At 47.5% G+C, this 24480-nt stretch overlaps 1 protein-coding gene across 5 annotated transcripts in view; it reads right to left on the reverse strand.

Moving 5' to 3' along the window:
• BCL11A (BCL11 transcription factor A) overlaps positions 1-24480 on the reverse strand; it is a 73676-nt gene that overhangs the window by 6313 nt on the left and 42883 nt on the right. The window contains exon 3 of one of the 5 annotated variants that reach the window (XM_074909682.1): positions 3475-3617. In XM_074909682.1, coding sequence (XP_074765783.1) covers positions 3475-3617 — 143 coding nt within the window. Of the gene's footprint in view, positions 1-1238; positions 3618-24480 lie in introns of those variants that run through there. The other 4 variants (XM_074909590.1, XM_074909503.1, XM_074909408.1 and 1 more) reach the window with 4 other exon arrangements.

A 24480-nucleotide genomic window follows, 5' to 3' on the forward strand; every position in this document is an offset into this window, starting at 1 on the left:
TCCTCTTTTTTAAATTCTCCGTTACTTCTTCCAAGCATCATATTAAAGGCAAGTCTTAATAGTTCGTAGTTAATCATCACTGTGTCGATATCAGCTTATATACCTGTTCTAGTTTTAAATGGCAAACAGTACCACATTGTGCTAATAAATCACAAATTTTTTTTTTTTTTTGCTCCTCTATCCGTTACACTCAGTAAAATATTATTGCCAGTCTTTTTTATTTTATTTTTTATATGGTATACACGAGGTCTTAAAGTTTATAATTTGATTGTCAGCTTGACAACCAAGTGGCTCCGGATTTATTTGTTTTGGTGCCAGAATCAATAAAAGATATTATTAAAAGTAAATATCTTCATAAAACGGATTTTCTTACTTGTGTATTTAATGGTGTTGAAGGGCCTCCGCATGTTTCACATTCTATTTAATCATCGATGGGGGGCAGGCGGGGGGAGGGAATAAAAGTTTGTGGGGGGAAAGGTCCTATATCTCGTTTTAAGCTCTCTGCAGGAGCGAACTGGGTTTTTAGACCGGTATGATCAGTTTGGTTTTTTTTTAAAAAAAAAAAAAAAAAAAGGCAAGGGAGTATGATGATTAACTAGGACTGAGTGGGTAATTTCTTTCTTTTCCTTAGTTTTCTCTTTCCTCTTCGTTCTTAGGTAGCCGGCGTTGTAAGAGACACGAGATGGACTCGCACGCTTCATGGGAGAGGCTCGCCACCAAGGGCGAGCAGAAAGCCATCGGCATCGGCCGCGACAGATCCAAGGCACTCAGATTATTTTTGTGTGTGTGTTTCAAACCAAAGGCTAAGAGAAATCTACCTCTTTCTGACTGGTGGTGGTCGGTTACTTTCCAATTAAAGGCCTTTTTCTTTTTTTTTCCTACTGGGTACTCTTTCTCCAATCGTTGGGTTTATTCTTTAAAGACAGCAATCTAGCTAACACAACGCTTCTTCTGTGCTATCAGTCCTGTCCGTAGAGGGTTACCCAAAGCGTGTTTTCCTTCGCACGTCACAAAACAAAACTGTACATGATATGTATTACAGGATGTATGCAGCATGGTCGGTTTTGTTTGCTCTTGGGTTTGGTTTTGTTTCGCTTTTTTCTTTTTTTTTTTTCCTCTCCTCTTTTTTCCTTTTTTTTTTTTTTTTTTTTTTTTTTTCCGAACGGAACTGGAAACAGCGACATGTTTGCTCAGCAACTAATCAGGGACAATTTAAAAACAGCCATAACATACCATACATGCTGTCTAATCCAAAAATTAAAAAAAAAAAAAAAACCAAAAAACAAAAAACCAAAACAAAACAAAAAAAACCCAAAAAAAACCCAACCAAAAAAAAAACCAAACCAAACAAAAAAAAACCCAACATACACAACATGTAAATTATTGCACAAGAGAAAGGCTCAAAGTTTGCGTAAAATGCAATAGTATTGCCCCGATACAGATCATGCATTCAAACGGTGAGAACAAAAAGAAAATAAACAGGGTGTGCTGGTGACAAGCACTTTCCAAATATCCTTAGCTTCCATGATTTCCATCACAAGGGACTAGAAAACCTCTACGGGGATGCGGGATGGGGAAGGGATGGGGTGGATGGGGGGTACGAATATACCTCTATTCAGTTTTTATCTCGTTATTCAAGACTCGATCACTGTGCCATTTTTTCATGTGTTTCTCCAGGGTACTGTACACGCTAAAAGGCATCTTACAAATCTCGCATTTGTAAACGTCCTTTCCCACCTGCCCGTGTGTTTTCATGTGCCGGGTGAGCTTGCTACTCTGGGCGCAGGCGTAGTTGCAAAGCTCACACTTATACGGCCTCTCGCCCGTGTGGCTCCGTCTGTGGACGGTGAGATTACTACAGTTCTTGAAGACCTTCCCACAGTACTCACAAGTGTCGCTGCGTCTGCCCTCTTTTGAGCTGGGCCTGCCAGGGCCCGGGCCACTAATATGGGGGGTGCTCCCTCCGCTTCCCGTGCCGCTGCGGCCTGAGATCCCTCCGTCCAGCTCGCCCGGCGGCGTGGAGAAGCGCAGGCTGCCGTTCTCCGAGGAGTGCTCAGAGGAGGAGGCGAAGGGCGATTGTCGGGAGTCGCCAAAGCTGAGGAAGGGGTCCTTCAGCTGCCGGGAGGCGGCGTAGCCCGCCAGCCACTGGGAGTAAACGTTCTCGGTGTTGGGCATGGCAGCGGCCGGCAGGTCGAACTCCTTCTCCAGCTTGATGCGTTTGGAGAAGGGGCTCAGGGAGCTGGGGCTACCCAGCAGCAGCTTTTTGGACAGGCCTCCCGAGGCAGACTCCCCCGGGGAGCAGCCCCGGCCATTGACCGCCCCCTCGTCGATGCGGTCGGACTCGCCGGCCACCGAGTCTTCGTCGCAAGTGTCCCTGTGCACCTCGGGCTCGGGGAGGTGGCCCCGCTTGTGTTTCTCCCCCAGGACCTGGTGGAAGGCCTCGCTGAAGTGCTGCATGGAGCTCAGGACCATGCCCTGCATGACGTCCGGCATCGACCGGCCCTCCTCACTGGCCCGCGAATTGTTCTCGTGGTGGCGGGCCGCCTCCAGGCTCATCCCGAAGCCATAGTCCGGCCTGTCGCTCTCGTTCAAGTCCTCCTCCTCTTCCTCCTCCTCCTCCTCCTCCTCCTCCTCCTCTTCCTCCTCTTCCTCATCCCCGTTCTCAGGGATCATGTTGGGGTCATTTTCACTCTTGAACTTGGCCACCACGGACTTGAGGGCGCTGCTGGCGCTGCCCACCAGGTCGCTGGTGCCTGGCTCGGGGGAGCTGGCGGTGGAGAGCCCATCGTCCGACTTCACCGTCATGGGGGAGGACTTGTGCATGTGGGTCTTCATGTGGCGCTTCAGCTTGCTGGCCTGTGTGCAGGCGTGGTCGCAGAGGTTGCACTTGTAGGGCTTCTCCCCGGTGTGGCTCCGGCGGTGGACCACCAGGTTGCTCTGAAACTTGAAGGTCTTCCCACAGAACTCGCAGGACTTGGACTTCATGGGCGGCTGGGAGGGAGGAGGAGCGGACTGGAGAGGAGGAAGGGGAGGCGTGGCCAGGAACGGGGGCTTGCTGCCGGGCTGGAAGGGCTGCAGCAACCTTTGCATAGGGCTGGGCCGGCTCGGGGACAAGGGCGGGCTGGAGGTGTTGCCGGCCAGCTCCCGCAGCCTCCGGGAGAAATCCATAGCAGGGGGCTCCATCGCCATGGGGTTCAGTCGCAGCACCCTGTCAAAGGCACTAGGGTGATGGGTGGCCAGAGCCATTTCTTCCGCACCCAGGCGCTCAATGCGATGCGGATCCAAATGGTGCCTCGGGGGAGGGCTAAAGAGGGGCGGCGTGGGTGGGAAACGCCCTTCTCCCAGCCCCGATGCCTCCCTCGAGACCGAGCCGGGTATTCTGAGCAGGTTAAAAGGGTTATTGTCTGCAATGTGAATCCCGTGGAGAGGTGGCTGGGAAGGGCACTCTGCACCTAGTCCTGTTGGGATACCAACCCGTGGTGTCAGGGGGCTGCCGTGCTCGCTTTCTAGGTAGATCCGTAAGCCGTGCGTGTTCTGTGCGTGCTGCAAGAGGAACCAGGCGCTGTTGAAAGGCTGTTTACAAGTCGTACATGTGTAGCTGCTGGGCTCGTCTTTACCTGCAAAATAACACAACAAGCAGCGTCAATCTCCGGCCGTCCATCGGCGGGCGAGAGCTCGCCTCCCCGCCTAAGCTCCTCTCCTCTGGAATGCTCAGCTGAGAGCCAGGGAAGGGACGTCCCAGCTCAGGCGCAGGCAGGGGACAGGGGGACAGGACGGGAGGAGGCGAGGGGCGCAATGGGGAGGTCCAAACCCACCCAAAACATGCCCACCTCCTCCCACCGTCCTCAGCCCCGAGGTCCAGAACCAAACCCCGGCAGGTAACCGCAGGGGGGAAAAAAAAAAGCTATAAAGAAAAAAAAAAAAAAGATGATCAGGTCAATGGATGCCAGTTATGGCTTGGCAGACTTTATGCTGCAAGAGGCTGCTAACATTTAAACTGGGAAGAAAATAAGTAAATAAATAAATAAATATAATGAACAAAATAAAATAAATCAATCCCCTTCTGAAAAACACTCCAGAAAAACACACATGTGGTTTCAAAGCAGCAACCCAGAGCATCATGACTTTAGCCAGCTGGGCAACGCCACGCTATTAGCCTCCTCCTTACTTTTGAGAGACTAACAACGTGTACAAAATCAGGCAACACCTCCTGATCATTAGCAGAGATTCAACTATGGGGCAATAAGGAAAAAAAAAAAAAATTTAAACAAAATAGAGCATGGGACAGGGAGAGGGGAAGGCAGAGAGAGCAGCAGCTCCGCCAGGGAAAGAGCTGGATGGTGGCCAGGAGGCCTGGCCGAGCGCCCTGCTGGAGCCGCATTATTTCCCTCGCGCTGAAAAGAAGCTGAGGATGGTAAATGCCACTTTGGCAAGTAGCAAGCTAACTCTATTTCATGATAATTTATTTTTGGAGATAACACGGACATTATAAAAGAGCAACCAACTAATAAATAACTAAACAAAAAGCAGGCTAATAATGACAGCAGAAAGCAGCCCCTTTAATATATGGCAAAACAAGGGGGATGAATAACTTTTTGAGGGCTGCCCATGAGGAAGTAGTGGTGTGAGATACGGTGAAGGTGAGTGTGCTTTTATCAATTACTGCTGTTTTGCAGATAATTTACATCCACCCCCTGTATGGATGGTTTTTGCTAAATGCTGGTAAACATACCGGAGCTAAGAAGAGGATAAAAATTCATTTCCAGCCCTGCCCAGCAGTTCTCATAGTACTTCTCGCTGTTTAGTGATATTCTTAAAAATAAACATGCTCTTGAGGGTTTGCTGAGGAATAAACCAGGAACTCTCCAAGGGCGTCAGTGCTTGGGATAATACCTGCCTGCACCATGCACTCCTGCCCTGACCCAGCATTTATTTTACATTACGAGGCATCTGCTCCATCGGCACCGCTCCTGGATAAACCTCTTTACACGCTGCACTGAGAGCTGCCCCCCATTAGGTTTCCCCTATTTGCCTAACATGAAGGAAAAGAAGAAAAAAAAAAAAAACAAAAAACAAAACCAAACGGATGAGGCAGATTTGGAAAGAAAACACTGCTTTATCTGCACCCGCACTGCTTCCCACCTCACTTGGGAGGAGGGGAAGAAAAGCTTTGTATGGGCATTTTTGTTCTCTTGAGCTGAATGATGACGTGGGGATACGAGAGGCAGGCAGCCCTCTGCGGTTATTCTAATGTTTGGCCTGAGAAGCTGAATTGGAGGAGTAAGAAGAGACTCGACTGTCTACAGCAGGCATTTAACACTTTAATCACTTTAAGAGCCCTTGGAATAATATTTAACATTTCATCCCGAAGCTGGCATCGGAATCAGATGAACTGTGGTGTTTAGTATGTGCTAGGCATGCAAGTACAGATAAATCTGCTGAAATCAGAGGGAAACTCAATTGGACTTTCACATTCCTATGCTCATTTGTGAGGCCGGGAAACAATCTTAAATGGGAAAATTTCCCCTTGCTTTGCCGTAATGAAGTGGAAGTTTTTAACACCATGGTAGGAGCTAACAACATAACACTACCTCGCCTCTCTACCTTATAGATCAGGTCAGAGAAAATAGCATTTTATCTTATAATGAGGACACAACATCGAGCATTCGCTACCACATTTTAGTATTCCCATCAACTAGATATTCTAGATCATAAGGGCAGCTCGTGTAATCATAATGTCAATGAGAAGGGCTGTTACGACTGAGACTAAAGATTACATGGAAAAAGCTGCTTTGAAACTGGTAATTATTACCAGTCCACTAATAGCAAATGATGCATTACAGTTTCACCGTATAATCTGTATTTCACTCAGCTCCTGCCAGTATGGCCTTATTATATTACAGCACTCACAAATTCTAAATTCCTAAACTACAGTCATCAATAAATGTGTTACTTGCGATAATTTGTGAAATTACTTTGTTCATAACATCTTCGACTGTTATAAAGACTGGAATTGATTTCCTGCATGGCAAAATTAGGGCTACATTGATTTAGTGGAGTGTAAAATGTAATATTATTCTTCATTTGCTTGCCTGAAAAACAAGTTTTCAATTCGCCATCCGCATTTGGTAATCAAGATAATAATTTAAATTTAAAATCATGTTTATGTACAAAAGTTCCCTAAACAACCCACCATTTTCAAGGGAGTAATGTAAAACCATGCAATAAAATAAAGCAGCGAAACAGTTAAAATTCACCAGCCATTTGCCTCCACCTCCTGCTTTGAAGAGACACGATTTCTAATTTGTCTATGAGTGCTTGATTAATTATGAAGGCTATTGACTGGCCATATCACCAGCTAGAGATACGTTCCAGTCTGATGCAGCCTTGCCAAACTGCAAGAATTATGGCACTAATCCACGTGTTGCCCGCCACCAGTGAGACAGGTCCTTAAGACTGCTGCGCGAACCCCCAGTTTTGAAAGGGCCTTTCCTTCCTCTGTCCCACCACCGTGCTTTTTGATACAGCATTTGGATCCCTCCAAAAGCCAGGTGGGATTGTAGGACCCAAAGGCTGTGGATCCACTGGTGTCTCGTAGCTACGGGCCAGCCTCTATGTCCACACAGGCTTCCCAGCTAAAGCATCTGGGCAAGAGCACGGGGCAAGCAAGGAAAGCACAGCAGGGAGATGCAGAAGCTGGTGCTGGCCAAGGACAGAGTTGAAGAAGGTCCCGCGGGGCTCTTTATGCCTCATCGTCCACAGGTGCGATGGGATGGGATGTGTTATCCAGAGCAGCACTGCAACGCCATCGGTGCTTTCGGCTGATTTCCAAGAGGCTAGAGCAGGAATCCCCCAGGCCAAGATGCGAAGCAAGTCACCGCCGGACCAGTCCTCCTCGGCCACTGCCAGCGGGGCTGGAGTTCACATCCTCAGCTGCTTTGCATCGAGGAATGTAAGGTTGAAAGAAAGGGAACACCAATTCTCACTCTCTGACCTTTCCTGTAATACGTGGCTCTCAGTTGTCCTGCACCGTGACATCTTTGGGTGAAGAGTGACCGCCTCCAGTCCTGCAAACTGTCTTCAGGGCAAAGCACGAAATCCCAGTGAAAACCATTCAAACCAGCTCAGAAGACAAGGAGAGCACTCACTGCTGCCACCACAGTCAGTTCCCACAGCTAACCAGACTCACAGACGGGTACTGGGGCCCATCTGAAGTTCTCTGGCTCCAATCTCTACCCATTCTCATTTTCTATTGAGTGGTTTGTTGGGGTTTTTTGGTTGATAACTGAAAAGCCCTTTGGTACACAGTGTGCCCCTCCACACACACCAAGGGTACTTGTGTACCCATAAACTCAAATTTTTCCACCCTGAAGCCAGCCCTCCATCCTCTTCCACTACTCAAGGACCAGCCTAGCCCTTCTCACCCTAGCATCATGCTGGGAAGGAGTTGGTTTTCCTCCGAGCCTCCTGCAGAGCTGCTGTCTTCTGGGGTACTGCACCCCAGCTCTGTAAGCAGGGCCCTGATTCCACTCTTCTATCCAAGGACCACGGTGGGCTGTCCCCAACTGTGCTCTCAACAGATCCTGCTTGACAGTCTTTCCACACCACCCCATAAACCCACCATCCAGATTTCTCTTCACCTGTCCAGCTGCCTTTGCTTTATCCACAGCGCTAAGCAGTCACGATTGCATATTCATTTCTAAATCACCAACAAAGTGCTAACCCCCACTGCGGCTCCCACCCAGTCCCTGCCGACCTCTTCCATCCACCAAAGCTTCTCCAGCTAAGCCCTGACATTCCCAAATCTGCTGGCCAGCTCTGCATCTCCTGTGCTAGCACGCCCACTGCTCCGTCTTTCCTACACACAATGTCACACAGCACCGCGTCCAACACCTTGCAGAGTCTATTTCATCTACATTTATCAACCAAAGTTGTCATCTGGAAGAATGAAATCAGGTTTATTTGACAAGATTTATATTCCATAAATCTAAGTTGAGTGGCATGAATTATATTTCTATCCTTTAATTCTTTATCAATTGAATCTTATATTGGCTCTTCAATTATTCTGCCCAGAAAAGATAAGCAAAGTGTTGCCAACTCTCCCATGGTTACCCCGACCAGCTCTTGATGGCATTTTCCCAGTCTGTAAGCTTTATTAAAAACCAGCATCACATGTCAACTCTTCAGGGATTCTTGGGTGCAAGTTGTCAAGGCCTTTTCCTTTAAAAACAATTCATCTCCATTGGACCTTGTATAAAATTCTCCTTGGCTACTAATGAGCTAGAAAAACCGTCATCACCCACCTATGATAGATACAGGAACATAGCACTGCTGCTTTCCAAGTCTACAGAGGAAAGATTTCTAAAAAATTTCTACGTTAGGGCTTCTTCCATCCACCACTTCTAGGGTTTCTCTTTTCTCCAGGACCCTGAGAGGCTCTTCTCTTCTCCCCATCCATGACAGGCAAGAGTTTTCCTCGGCATCCTCAGCTCCCCTGATCAGTTCTCTACCCATCATGGTTTCTCACTGCGATTGACTGCTATCTATTTTCCATTTTTTAAATTGTCATATATTGATTTTTTTAATATCTAATTGCTGTTCTCATCTCGCCACTGAAGCGGGTGAAGTGGGTTTTGGATTTGGGCCAAAGTTGTCCTCTCCTTCCTGGACAGCTCATCAACTCTTTACAAATAGCTTCCAATTACCACTCGCATTTTTGGTGTACATTTTCCCTCCCAGTCAATTTTAGTGCTCATTTTCTTCATAGCTGGGAAATTACCCCTTTAGGAGAATTACACAGGGATACTACGTACCAAATACCCAGTGAAGTCTCACCCACTATTATGTATTTATTCCTTTTCTACATCCTGGCCAGCAAAGGACAAGTGACAGGGCATGGCATTTCATTACAGCACAAATGTTTAGTGTTTCTCAAGTTATTGGCTCCTGCTTAAAAAAAAAAAAAAAAAAAAAGCAGCAGAACAGCTCTTGCCTGCCATGCCCCCAAAAGAAGTGATTTAACTAGTGACACACGAGTGACAGATTTAGCTTCTGATCCGAAAAATGATAATAAATGAGTGGGATGGATATTGGCATTTGAGTGCCTTTAAGGGCAGTTGGCACAATTACCCAGTAAAATATGAAGAGATGGCTGCTTTCAGCAATAAGGGACTTTTTTTTATATATATAAAAAAAAAAAGAAAAAAAAAGCAGCTGGCTCTTCTGTACTGTGCTCACAGATACAGCCGACTTGCTCAAAGTCCGAGTTGAAGCAAGCCAACATCTCCAGCCACAATATAGCTGGCTCCAAGCAAGACCCACAGCCATGTCCACAGTCATCAGCAGCAAAGCCAGACAAGATGCTGGGGACAAGACCAGCTGGGAGTAGAAGCTGTCAGCTAGATGCCACTGCTGGGAGTTTGGTTTTGGTTTGTGTTTTTTTGTTTTTTGTTTGGTTTTTTTTGTTTTTTTTTAAAAAAAAAAAAAAAGAAGAAGATGATTTCTGGAGCTAAGCATGCAAGTTCAGGGATTGCCAAGTGAGTAATGGAATAATCTGCATGTGTGTGCCAATGTGCTTTGGAAGAGCTTCCTTCGTTTCTCAAAACTCAGGGCTGGATCCAGGAAAGCTGCTCGCCGGACACACCAGCGATTTACGGAAGAGCAACGCTGACACACCACGTGCAGCACCCTCACAATGCCCCCATCCGAAACAGGATGCAGGACCTTGTTTGGGAAGGACCGCCAGATCAAGGAGAGAAACATTAACAAAACATTTATTTTACCACAGGGTATCTTACGGGCTGCATTAGAAACACCCCAGTTTTCCCAGTGTTTTCACAAACCAAACGGCAGCATAAGCAGTGACTGCGTACGTGCCAATGGTGTTCACAAGGATTACATTCACAGCTGCAGATTTATTGCCTCAGAGGAATCCCCATGCCAGAGAAATCTCTGAGCAGACAAGGATTTGGCCCTCGCTGCCCAGATGGTCCAGCCTTGCCCTCAGCAGCATCTCTCTGCAAGCCAGCACCACCAGCCTTGGTGGCTTAGCTCCTGCGTTCTCCTTCACCTTCCCCAAAAACCAGCTTGTGTAAGCAAAGTCAGGGTCTCTTTACAGGGCTACCTGCACCTACAGGGCATGTACATACCTTTTGTTATCAAACTGCAGAGAACAAAAGTTAAAAGCAACTCAAACACTCACAACCTGCAGTAAGCACCCCCTTCTCTCCTGCTCACCACCGAACAAGTATCAGAGGAACAAGCTGAGCCAAACCCAGGAACTTCTTAATTCAGCTTTAATGTCAACTGACTGCTTGATTTTTGGACTGATAAATTTGGAGTTGTTATGGTATTTAAAGGGGAGAAGAAAAAAAATTGAGTTAATTGTTACCACTTGTACTAGATTCAGTTCTTCTCCATCTGGCTTGTCAAATATCTTCCCCCCCGCTCTCTCTTGGAAATCCATACTGCTGAAATTCCTTTCAACTGAAAACTAGAGAAGTGAAATGGTTGGGACGCAGGAAGCATCGCAGGGCCAGGAGATAAGTGGGTCCATTCCATGACTGCAACAGCCCGCTTCTCCCTTGGTAAGAAATAGCTGCTTTGTCATGACTCACCTTTTCCTGGTAGTCAGTAGCATCAGTTTACATGAGAAACTGTAACTGTCCAAACATATTTGTTCCCTCTTGCACTAATTCTTCCTTCTGATTTCCACGTTGTTAACCTGGTCCATCATTCACTGGTTATAAGCAGCTGTTAATACTGTTAACATCAGCATTGTCGCTGTTGTTGTCATAATAATTATAATAATAAAATGCAGCTACTGCTGTTGTTTATATGTACAACAGGGTACTTTCTCTCTAATCCTTTCTCTGTATCACTAGATGAACCAGATTCAGAAACACTGAAAATGGAATATGCCCCAAAACTCTCTAGAAAGTGACACAGCATTGCTTGTGAAATGAGCAGCACCATTGCTGTTGTGCATTTGAAAAACAAAATTCTGCAAATCAAGTCCACATTGTTTATGAACAGGCCTGATGGTGGATCCTGGGACAGGCTTAGTTCTGAAAAAGTCAAAAATCTGCAAGATTATTTGCTTTACAGGACCCTCAGTGCTCTATGTGCCATCTTCACCAGGCTTTCCTAATCTATAAATTATTGATATTCCTGAAAATATTTTTTTCCATAAATTCAAACTCCCTGAAATAATTCTAATAAAACTGGTAACATATTTTATAAACCCGAGTATCAATAATGCCGTTCTTTCATTACACCTCCTCTTAAAAGCCCCTCTTTTAAAGAAGAACTGGACCAAAACACTAATGCCACGACCTAAACTTCAAAAAGAAACCCAAGCAAAAGCAATAATAAAAACAAAGCTACAACTGGCACTGCCTTGCCACTCAAAGATTTAGATTGGAGTTAGGAATTCCAGCAATGCACCTTTTTCTCCCAAAGCCAAATTTTCATTGGGTTTTGCAGCACTGCTCAGGTTTCCACAAGAGAGAAGTTTTTTGGGCCTGAGGAAAGAGCAGGAAGGAAGGGATGGGAACAGGGAGGCCAGTTCTCCCCCGCAGAAGGGCAATATGCAGCATCCTCGAGCGGGGGACCAGGTGGGAGCGGGGAGGGCTCCATCCACAGCCAAGGGTCGAGGCTCATCGCAACCCTGGGGAACATCTGGCCCTTTCAGAAGAAGTCCAAAGTTTGCAGATGACCATTTTGGTTGTAGCCTCAACATGTTTAGTGTATTTACACATTCTTCTAAGCAGAACTGAACCCCTAACACCTGGTTTCCTCACAAAAAAAAAATAAAAATTGTTAACAACAAGCAACAAAATGCATGGTTTGCCAGAGCCTCAGCAGGGAGGCGCAGGGTGCTGGGTCCTGCCGGAGCACGCCAGCACAGGCCTGACCTCAACGTCTGTCACCATTTTCAAGGCGATTATGATTTGGCCACCAAAAAAACCTGCTTCAAGCTCCAACTTGGCAAATAAGGTATCAGGCTGCGACTGATTTTGTGTTTTTTTAAAACTTAAGGGGGGTGGAAATCTGTTGTGTTTTGATTAGCGAGGAACAGAAGAAACCTGCCACCGGGAAGGAACTTTGTGCTTGAAATTCAGCTTTGAATGAAGTTTTAAAAAGAAACCCCTCATGCAAAGCAGACCTGATCACACACACGTATGCACCCTGTACATTCACGCTACATCCCTACTACAGGGATGGAGAAATAGAGAAGATGCAGACTGCAGCATCACAGGGGTAGTAGCTCCATTAACTTCAAATGCTGGCAATGGGACCTAAGGGGCGAACTATGTGGTACTGTCAGCCCCAGAGGAGGAACTCCTCACTGATGCCATCTCATTTCTCTAAAAATAGTGTTAGTAAAGTAACCAACACCCCAGACACACAAGCTTCCCTACCCGCCTCTCCCGAGCGCTGGCAGGGGGTTATACATGAATGGACTCAAACAAGAGTGGCATCGCTGCCACAGCACCTGCTACATCAGTTCCTCTGGACCTACCTGGCAGCAGGTGTGTTCCCTGCTGAAAGGTCCACCTGGGTTGTGACCCACCAAGGACCAAGCCTCCTCTAAGCCTTGCCCTGAAAAGAGCATCAAAGCCCTTTCAAAGCCTAACCTGACGATCCAGCCAATGATGCCTTGCTTCTAGAGTCCACAGTTATGCATTCACCCAGTGGCTGATGGGGACAATCAAGTCAATAATTCCTTTTAAACGCAGTGTTGTAATTACACAGCTACAAAGACCTTCCAAATCATTTTATTCACTCTCCTACACCTATGTGATGAATTGTTTCCTCTCCTACGGTTTTCTCCCCGGCTGGTGGCATCTGAAGAAAAGGCAGAAGAGCACTTGAAAAAGTTTACTGCAAACTAAAGGAGATGCTCTAGCATGACATCTCAGGTCATCCTGCTGGTGTGGGGCAAGACGTGGCACGAGGTTCCCCAGCCCTGGCAGAGGTGCTTCTCCCAGTTTGTACTGCAGCTTTGGCATCCGGCAGGGCTGAGCGTGCGGCGTGGTCACTGCTCTGCAACGCACATCGTATACGAACATGTCTCTTAGTATCGAGCCTCTCAGACACAACGCTGGGATGCAGCTTTGCTGAGAAGAGCCGCTAATGCTCGGTGACCTAATTAGCACTGCGGGGCCTCGCTGGAGGATGCGGTGGCTCTACCGCACGGGGCACTCCTGGAGAGATCAAAACATGCTGGCATTTTGAAACGGCCGTGAGCTCTCTCCCAGGGAGAAACAGGGGCGGGCGCCTTCCCACCACTGTTCACGGGCAGGCAGGCTGCTGCCGGGGCACTGTTGGGCCATCAGCTCTCCTCATCACCTATGGCTTTGCTTTATTTTTCCTGCATTTTACAGATTAGCATCTCTACCTGAAGTACCTGGCTCCGTAAAGAACAGATGTTTAAACCATCGCCTTGCAGAGATGTGATGGTTCCTGCCAGCCCCCCTTGGCCCTTCTCACCAGCCAGGCGCTGCCGAAGTCCCCTCCTCCATCCCACAGCACCCCTGCTCCCACCAGTGCCTCCGGCAGCATGTCGGTGGAGCCAAAAAGCCCCAGCACTCAGCCAAGGGCCTTGAGAGCCTTATTCCACCTTTTCCTTCCCAAAATGGATCCTCTTCAGCCTCTCCTCTTCCCCAGCCTTCCCCTTTGGCTCACTTTCATCTGGCTTTCAAATTAATGATATTTAGCCAGCAGCAAACCATCTTGACAAAGTGGGTCAGGGGAACTGCAGGTCCCCCCAAACAACACCTCTGCCTGCAAATCATCTGCCAGGAAGGCAAAGGTTTATTCTGTCCCTGAGCAAGTTCAATGTCACCATGGAGTTGCAAGCACAGCAAGTGCTGAACCAGATCCTACAACGTTTAGTTTCATAACTTGCACAAGCGAGTATTAGTAGAATCGATAATACATATATTTTCCCCTCCCTGCTTTGCAAATAGGACCAAAAGGTGTCGTAAAGTTGTCCAGTCTCCTCAGGTTTATTCTGTCTCCTCTCTATCGTTGAGATATCCTTGAAGTTGAAAATGATATAATACTCCGAATATCTGGAGTTTGTAGGATGTAAGACTTGCAAGAATTGCTACAGCTTTATTGCGTTCTCGGGGCACAGAGAGTATTTACCATACATACATCAAGTCAATGAATGCAAAAAGGGCATACGAAAATTTGGCGCTTGGAGCTCAGGAGTTTAAATTCCCAGAAAGGCAGATAAAGAGTAAATTCTCTTATTTATAGATTTGCAGATGAAATCCAACAAAACCAGCCCTCCCCACCCCACCCCACCCCACCCCCCCCCCCAAAAGAAAAATCCACCTCCCTCCTTTCTGTCAGTAAGGCTGATTCAATTTCGAGGCTTGCAAGGTCTCCTCTCGCCGAGTATTACCCGACCCCAATAACATGCACTGTTCCAAGGTTAAGATCTGTTTCCTTACAATAATGCAGAAAGCTGTTGTTTCAGTTGCGGCTGCAGAATTTAGCTTTGAAGGACAGGTTAGTACCACACTACATTTAACTGGATTCAGTTCATCTGATTATACAGTGCCTTGCTTTCTGGAATATGTAATCATCTCTTTCTGATGACATTTTAAATATCCAACTAGACAAATAATTGCAGCAATAATTGATAGCTGAGTCAAGCTGGAAGATTATTGATTGGCACAGTACCCACTGAAACAAATGTTCATCTTTCAAACATTACAGTGAGGATGCTTAAATCTAACTTTTGCTGATAAATGATAAAAATTTGATTTACTGATAAAACCACTGGAATAGAATATGCACTTCGGGATTTGATTACCTGGTGAAATCCTTCAAAGAAAAATTAGGCATCGAGATTTATATTCTATTTCACATAAATAATTTCCAAGATATGGATAAGCAGTTGAACATAAACACACATGAAGAAGTCTTATAAAGAGTTGCTGATTAACTCTCTGCCTTCCTCTTCTGTTTCTAATCACTGCTTACGTAGGAGTTTATCCCACCACCTCCCCGAGGATGCCTCGCGTGGGTCTCATTACCAGTGATGGGAGTTACACGTCGGGAAATATCCCCCTGTCGTTTTCCCAGCAGCTCAAGGCTCTCACTTTAAATGTGCATATTCTTACTCCGCCGAAATGAGGGTCTGATCTCATTTGCCATGGTGTAAATCAGGAGCATCAGCGCCCAAATCTGCGGTGCTGCATAAAAGCAGCGGGAGGGAAGTCAAGATCAGGTGCATTTGCAAACGGCATTCTCAGTCTTAAAGGGAGGGGGTTTAAAGCTGAAATAAAACCACTTTTCAGCTCTTATTACACAGGGGTCTGTTTAAACGTGGCTTTCCTTCTAATTATACAATTCCGGACCCTGCAGCGCTGCCTATACATCAGGGGGAGAGAAAGGGGGAATTTCTGAAACTTACTGATTAGAAAGCAGAGCAAGCGGCCACGGCAGAGGATCGCGTGCAGGGAAAGGCAAGCGATGAGCTGCCTAGTTAGGGCAGAGAAGCCGTTGCAAGGCAGAAGCCTGAAATTAAGGAAAAGCGCCAGAATATTTGAGCAGGGAACAAAGAGCATAAATTCCAGAGTAAGAGATGAAAAATGCACTGAAACGTTTTGAAACGATGCCATTAGGAGCTGATTGAGTCTCGGAGCTACTGTTAAAAATCAGCCGCTTGTTAGATGCGGCGATCAGCTGAGCCCTGACACTTAAGGCGTACGAGGGGGCTTGTCGAGCGGCTTTGCTCTAATTTAGAGATCCTCAGTTAATTAGAAAGCCCTCAGAATTTCTGCAAATGCAGGTCGCTATCGACAGCTCGTGCTTTTGATGCTTTCCGGGTGACAGTTGCCAGACTGACCTTCCTGGTGCTGGCAGGGTTGTCCAGACCCTCACCGCGTTGGGGAATTCAATCACCGCCGCCAGCACCAGCGGGAAGTTACAAGTAAGGTTACTCCACTCCTACACGCTGTTTCCTCCTCTGGAACAAACCCTGATGAAATCTGCATTTGCTTAACGCTATAAATAGCTCCAGGTTTGAATTATTATTATTTTATCCCCCTGCCGAGTGGCTGTTACAGCCAGCCCAGGACTTTGGGGTGGGAGCTCACTGAAGGCGGCACCAGCAGAGGCTGGAAGAAGTGCTTTATGGGGGATGACTTGCTCGCACTGAACCCACGGACTGAAGGAGAGAAACCTCCCTTTGAGGTGTTGGCTTCCCCAATAGCTACAGCAGGTAGCGGCGGCTGCAGGGGGTGGAGCCTCTGTCCAGGGGGACGGTGCTCCCCGAGTTCTCCCCGCACGCCCCATCCCATGGGGGTGCCTTTCCCAGCCACAAGCAAGGTCTGGTGACACACTCCGAGTAGAAACCACTGATAATACGTAACGCAAGGCAAATATTATCACAGGCAACCTCCAAACAAAACAAGGCTTGTTTGGAAACGCAAGGAAAGGAGTGGAAGTTACAGTAACAACCCAAAGGCAAGATGACAGACCTGCAGTCACACGGGGAGTCGGCAGCAGACACTAGAAAATTAACTCTCAGGAACAGTCTAGCATTGGCAGGGAAATGAATGAGATGATCTAAGAGATATTTTCCACCTCTAATAGGATTTGATGATGATTTTGCATAGGCTTTTGTGCTAGCCTGGCTTTTGATAAAGGCATGGTGTCTCTTTTCAACCCACATGCAAGGGAGAGATTAATAAGTTGCAAACTCGGCCCACCTCAGCTATAAATGGTTCCTGTGCCTATAGGGGGAAAAAAAGCCAAGCTATGACTGAAAAAAAACCCCAGTGAACTGAGTGCAGTTAGTGCTTTTACACCCAAATCTTCAGTTATTAAAGAGATATAGAAAGGAGAGAAAAATTCTCCTCCAGCATCCTAAACTGCATCAATTTAGTAGCCAGATGGGCCAGCAATGCACAAACTGTGGCCAGTTTAGGAGCACCGGATTGAAACTTTTCCAGGGAGAGCCCTGCTGGGGTCTGGAGGATGCAAGCGAAGAGGAGAAGGCTCCGGCACACTTTGTAGGTCTCATTCTCCCCAGGCAGGAGAAGGGGGCAGAGCCACCAGCAGGTGAGGACGGCACTCCTTTGGGAAGAGCTGGCGTGGAGACTTTTGCCTGCCCACAGCCTCGGACTGGCAGAGGATAAAACCAGAGGACTGGCCTTGGAGGATGGATTAAGAGAGCACTGATGGTAAAGAACAAAATGGAAACAAGAGTTTATATGTGTACGAAATGGATAGTAGAGAATTCCACCTTTTAGGAAGACAAGCATTTTCTTCCAGTAAAATGCAATTAGATGTTCTAACTGCCCACACTTAAGATACCAGTAACAGATAGCAACAAAAAAACCCCTACCCTCACCTGATTAAGTGAATAATCTTCTGCGTCGTCTACATGGTCATATCATGATACCCTTTCTTGGGACAAATGGCCCCTCACTCCATGGGCTGTTCCACTGTTACCTTTCAGCAGGAAGATTCGGGGATCCAAGTCCCGCTCTTTAGCATCATTGGGACTAAACTCAGCCTTGCTGATGCCTAACCCTTTGCATTGGGCTAAATGAACGTGGCTGCCGTTCAGAAGAAAGCCGCTCTCCTGCTCTTCATTCATGAGTCTTCTTTTTATGGCTCTTCACCTCTTTACTTTGATGACGCAGCAGATAAGGGGGCTGAGACCTCCATCATGCATCTGCTTACGCTAGCAAAGTCAGCGCACGTATGCTGCCACACATCCCAAGGCACAGGAGAACATGGGGGCACGCTCTGACCTGCCAGCAGCACCTCTACATCCACACAGACAGGACAACTCATCAGGGAGCCACATGCTGGTCCCCACTATCATCACTTCCCTTGCTGCCAACCTCCAGTCCCTCACAGGGCAGCTCTGCTTTTCAGGAAAACCAGCCCACGGGGCCAAAGACAGGCAAACAGATACACCACCACATGCCTGACCACAGAATTTAGTCTGCAGCGTGTGTTTCAGGTTCAGGACTGCTGTTATTTGTACTGCAGCCAGGTCCGACGGCTGCCACGGGGGACCAGAGCCCCTCAGAGTGCGGCACTGCACCCAGAGATAACAAAACGACAGTTCCTGCCCCCAGAGTTGGCCATTATAATCATTGCTATTATAGCCTGATGAGAGGGGTTGACAGTTTAAACAGGCTACTGCTTCAGCACCAACACTTCCCACTCCTCAGGCTTAAGGGCGCTGAATATTTCAGCAGGTAAACAGCCAAAGTTGCAAACCTCCCATTTGCTGCCGCATCTTGTAGCGCATTTGAAAAACCACAGCAGCGCACTGGCGGTTGGAGTAAAAGAAATTGGCCTCACGTCATTTTTTTAGCAATAATACAGTACAAGGGCAATAATGTTAAAAACAATTAACACCAAGATGTTGCACTTAATTGTACCTTAAGTCCGATTTGCTCAGCATGTTTTGCAAATGGCTAATGGCTACTAATTCGTAAAGGCTGTACAGGGAGCGGAAGCACTGCCCTCAGTCCTGCAGGGGTGCTTTCCAAGTCCTCATTTTCTCAGGGATGGGAGCACTTTCCAACAACCAGCAGTGCCACCTCCAGCATCTCCAACACCCCATCTGTGCCCAAGCCCCCCACGCTCCCCAAAAAGGGTGCCAGATGCCGTGGTGATGGGCAGCAGCTCCATAAAGGTCCTTGATTCATCACTTTACCTGATCATTTTATCAGAAAACACCCTGTCCAGGGGCAGGTTGGGAGATGGCCGTATATAGGCAGGTCTGAAATTGCCATCAGCTTCACCTCGATCCTTTTCCAATGTCCTTGGCCACCCAGTTAAGATCTGACAGCATTTAAAGATGACAGTGCTTGAGGTAATGGGACAATGCCCTAACAGGATTACAGGAAATGTGAAAGAAAGGACATACGTACGTAATGTCATTTAGGTAATGTCATCTATGAACAGGTTTTGCTGCAATTTTTGCTGACAAAGAAGTCAGTCTCACTTATACAATTCCTTTTAAACTCTGTTATTGCCATAAATAGTTTACTTCTTCCTGAAATAAAGCTTTTTTAGATGCGTGGTCACACATATTTTGTCCAACTTTCTTGCCGGTCCGAGGTGGGGTATCCTGAGGGGGAACAGCAATACAAACCAGCACAAGGTGGTGAGTGGAGTGAGACAGCGGATGAAAGGACTCCCCACCACCCTCCCAACCTAGCTGCAGCACCCGGACTTTGTCAGATCCTCCCAATTAATTTCCACCCAGCTATTTCCTCCTTGTGCCCTTTTTCCATCAGTATTCCCTTTCAGTCCCACCGCAGCTGCCCCCGAAACAGCTTCCTCATTGTCGCCCACCAGAAGTGGTGTATGTGTGCCAAGCAACTGACCGCAAACAAAAGCTTGTTTGACCAACGCTTGTTCCGAAACAAAACCCCGGCTGGAGAAGGAAATCCTGCAAAGGAGGGGGGATTGATGCTGGGACAATTTGGAAGGCGAGCCCAGGCGCGCTCGCCCCCAGGGACTCGCATTCTTGCCAGACAATGGTGTCTGGCCTCCCCATTCACAGCCTGCCTCACACCCCTCCCCAAAAAAATCCCCCCTAAAAGCCATGTTTATTATATAGTCGGATAAGCTGGAGAGATGCTGTTAAATTGAGCCTGTGACCATCTCCTGCGCTGCCCGTAACATCTCAGGGACAGAGGGCAGACAATAGAGTAAGCCTATAAAGGGCTTGGGGAAGGGTTTCTGGAGGTAAACTTCTTGCTAGGAAATACTGGGATGAGTCGACTCCTTCTGTGCTGGATGGTGAAAATTAAAGGCCATGTGGGTGGCTGTGGGGGTCTGCATTTGCTACCCTTTCTCGGGGAATTTACTCTTTCTGAGCAAAATGTTGCTACAAACTCCCTAGCCTTGCCTTAGATGACTCCTTCCCCTCAGCACAGCAAAAGCAGCTGTTACGAAAAAGCCAAGACTTTGCCCCCCACACATCTGCCTGCCATTGGCATGTGAATTTACCGATTAGAGGAAACACCCTCCCTGGGCAGGCAGCCCCCTCCCTCGATAAGTACGGTTGGAAACCACAGGAGTTGCACAGGCCAGCTCGCGCGCCGTATGCCGGCCTGACCATCTTATCCGTTAATAAACAGACGTTCAGGTCTTCGTCGCATTGAGCAATGTTGACATCTGCCCATTTAGGCAAGGCATTGGGCAGCAGCTGGGTTTGCGGCCAGGCGGCCAGCGGGGTTTGCTGCAGGCTCCTCACCGCGGGCTTTGGCAGGGGCAGGATCCTACCGCCTGTCTGCCTGAGCACACGTTACTGCTAGAAGATGCTTCTAATAAACACAGATATGTTAAAACTCCTTGCAAAGTTGTAACGCCCAGCCCTTGAACAGCACGTCCCCGTTGTCACCGAGCCATCCCCAGGAGCACAGGTCACCACCCCCTGCATCAGGTAGAGACGAAGAAACCAGCCAAAGAGGTTCTAGTCTGTCCCCCTCCACCCGTGCTCCAGTCCCTGGCTAAGGAGAAAAGCTCTCACTACAATTTAAAGGCAATTTTTTAAAGCGTATCTACCATTTCAGTGCAGAGTGTTTAATAAGCATATGTATGTTTCTAAGCACATGTATACTTTTTTTATTTCTACCCCGCAGAAGTGCTTGTGCAGGTGCTGTAATAAGGCACCTATGGGGTACGAGTACACGGGGACGAACCACAAAGATGTAGCTGTTGGTACCACAGCTACAGTCCTGATCCTGGGGCAAACTGCCAGTCCCTTGCTTTCGGAGTAGGCCATGCCCCTCTGGATGCTGTCTACCTGCCAGTTTTGCTGCTGCCTGAACTTCCAGCTCTACAGAGATCCTGTCACTGCCGAGCATCCCCACAGGAGAGACAGCCTTGGAGGACAATGAAATGGAAGCCAAGGGGTAGGAGCCATCCCCTTGCAGCAGCTCTGGCATCACCTGCAGCTCCCTGCCCACTTCAGCAGGACATGTGAGTGATCAGGATCAGATTCGTGCAGGTTGTAACCCACCGCAGGGCTACAAACGCAGCCAAAGTGCATGTGCCCTGTGCTGCACATCCCACATTTTAAAGCAGTTTTAAGCCGTTGTGCACTTACTCTCACATCTTCTCTAAAGCTGAGCTCGTAAAAGCCCTCCGAACAGGTCACCACTTGAGTCACTGAAGAAGAGTATGTCCCATGTCACTATGCCCATTCAGAGAGGGACAAAGCTACTGTTACTAGAAAAAACAGCAAGGGGGACAGGTGCCTGCTCCAAAAGCTGCCCGCTCCAGCTACGCTACCTGTGAGACACCCAACAAAATGTTTCTGGTCCATAGACTATACACTGAGTAATACAGTACACAGACTTTTGCTTTTTGTGAAATTAATAATTAAACTCTCTCTTAGCACTTACTGTGTCCATCCGCCTCCTCTGAAGGTGGGCTGCTGAAGTCACAGAGCACATCTCTGCTAAAAGAGGCTGCCAGGGAAACATGTGCAGCCCTCCTGAGTTGATTAGGCATTTTTGAATGCAACCCCACTACTTCCAGAAAACCAGCCCTAATTGCTCTTGCCCCACAAAGCCTCTCTAAGCACAGAGCTGCCCCACAAAAGCTCAAATAACTCTGCATGGAGAGAGAGGAGCTACCCCATCCCATCCACTGCAGCCGGGCACAGCAGCAATCCACATCTCATGGCCAAATGAGATGACTGTAACATAGTGTGTGCAGGTGAGATTTCAGGAATGGAGCTATTCCTGTTAACACCACGGTCAAAAATACAGCGTTAATGCCCTCATTATCTGGCTAACCACATTGCTGTGCTGTTCGTGGTCTGTCCAGCGATACCGGCCCATTGGGTGAGCAGGGATGCTGCAGCACCGGGTGCTGTAGGAGCAAGGCCAACACAGCAGTCCCAGTAAAATAACCAGCCACCGTGGAAAACCAGGCTTTATTCCTTACCAAGAACATCAGGAGGAGATTTCTCCCTCCCTGACTCACTCAATACTTTTCTTGCATCTGGCTCATGTGTCTAAACCAGCGTGCTTGCAGCAGCAGAGGGGATTGCTGCAGCTGGGGATGTGGATGCAACAGCCTTGTGGCTCTGCTCTCACTGTACAACAACGGGTCCCAGGCAATGGGCTGCCACAGAGGACAGGCACTGCTCTCTCCTACCTAATGTAAAAGCTGCTGCTGAACCTGACATCTCGGACGCTGCTCCAGGAGGCCAGAGCTGAGCCACACGTGACTCATTTATAAATTATATACCATGTTTTGTTTTGGGTTGTTTGTTGGGTTTTGCCTTTTTTTTTTTTTTTTTTTTTTAATACTGTTTGGCAGAAATTCTGCTTCTATCCCTGGGGAAAAACATGCCCTAAAAACAAACAAATGCTGCACTGGTAGTAACGAGCCCACTACTTTGAAACCTCTGGAGATACACTCACAGATGTTAGAAGACACACACTCACCCCCAAAAACCAAAACTGTCCTGAGCCCTGATGTTGAAGGACACCAAGAGGCCCACAGCAGCCCTGGACTCTGGTTTCACAACCTTGCAAACTTTTTCCAAACCCCTGATCTTACTAATATGCATGGAACAGGACACGCAACCACTATCAGCATGTGAAAACACACTTCTTTCTCTGCCAGGGCTGGGACAGCTACTGATGTGCTCCGATCCTGCTCTGGGACAGCCACTTCTTTCCACGGATGCTCTTTGATCTATTCAAATAACTTCCATGAAGCCTCCAGCCTGCTCTGCCACTGACTCAAACTCTTGTTAGTTTTGTAGATCTGAAATAATCCCTTTGGACTCATGGCAGCAAGCAGTGTGAACCTTGCCTGAGCAAATTTGATCTGAAGTGGGACTGAAGTCCCATTTTCATGTTTTATCCCAGAGCGCCAGAAGGATCCCAAAATCCCATGGCTCCAAGAATGCTTTAAAAAAAATGATGCAGTGAGAATCAGCATCAAACCATACGCCTCGGCAATGCTGGCTACCTACCTATGCAGATATTTGGACTAACTTCCAGCAGAAATGACACAAGACAACTCCTCTTGTACACCTAGTCCAAATGCATTTACATGTGGCTCTGCACCTGTACGAGTGACCACAGTTTCCTAACCTCTCCTTTTGGGTGACGACTGTCATTCTCCTATACGGGGCCCGATGTGATGTGCAGTCAATAGGAAGCCTCTTACTGGGAGGGGCCACAGACTTGGGGTCAGACCCTCTGCAAGTGACCAAAGGGAGAAGCGGATAAGAATTTGCATCCTGGCATTAGAACATAGCTCTCAAAGGCAGGGGGGTGCCTCTCCACCCCACTTTGCAGGTGGCCCTGACCTTGTTCAGCTCACAGTCTCACTCCGCGGCTGCAGTGAGTCAGCCCTGTGCCACCTGATTGCATAAATTCAGTGCTAAGCCTGAACTAATATAGCCAGTCTCTCTGGGGCTTATCAGCTCGGGCTGGGTGCTGCATGGGCTCAGCACCTACCCTGCTCCCAGCTGGGCGATGGCGCAGGTCCAGGCAACTCTGAGCATGAGCAGAGCTCGCTCGCGTCCACTGGCAAAATGTATGCGAGCCGTAAGAAGTATGCCTTGGAAACCCTGGAAATCTGACAGCTTTTTGTGTTGTAATAATGCAATTCAAAAGACTATCGGGATTGTATAAATATTTGTACAGACACTTATCGCTGTAGGAGTCAGATACTCAGTCCCCCTGAATCAGCTGATCTGCTTCAAGTCCTCGCCTCCGTTTGCAAAAGTCTGCTAACCAAAACCGTGCAACCCCAACGTAATCATCTACATAGTGAAACATAAAGCCTATGTTTATATAAATAGTCTCCATCCTCTACCCTCCCTACTTGCTGGGCGGCTGTCAGCGAAATAAAATAAAAGGTGGGATCGGATTCTCAGCCCACTAAAAGAACACCAGCCGGATGTACATTTTAGCCAAGGAATTAATTAATTATTATTAATGCAATGAATGCTCACTAGGAAATGTTTGTACTTTGCCACTGTAATTAAATATTCTCACTCATGCAGCTCTCAGCCTTCAGAAATTAGTATTGCGTTTTGTAGTCCAGTTTTGGGAGGCTTTTTTAATAAGAAACTACTTTCACCGTGAATTTTTCATTCTCTACTGGCACCGAAAGGCAGGAGAAGGTCTCTTAATATTCGTGCTCATTTTCCTTTCTGAACAATTACAAATACTTTTCTTCAGCAGCATATACAGTTTTCATAATGAAAAGCACTCTGTCATCTCTGCTCCAGTACAAGCTCGATCTTGAAGAATAAAGCAGGTCCCATCACCCTTCCCCGTGTGAGTGGGTGCCTTGTTCTGCACTTACACTGCTGCTATTTTCATCCCTGTGAGCTAAACTGCCAGTTTCTTGATGGGTAGGTACCTACGCAAGGCATCTCTCATCCAAATCAATGGGAAAACTCATTCAAGGAAGGACTCGCCCACAGCACGAGGACTGCAACAC

Source organism: Athene noctua, chromosome 1 (genome assembly GCF_965140245.1).
Source record: "Athene noctua chromosome 1, bAthNoc1.hap1.1, whole genome shotgun sequence".
Classification (NCBI taxonomy): Eukaryota; Metazoa; Chordata; class Aves; order Strigiformes; family Strigidae; genus Athene; species Athene noctua.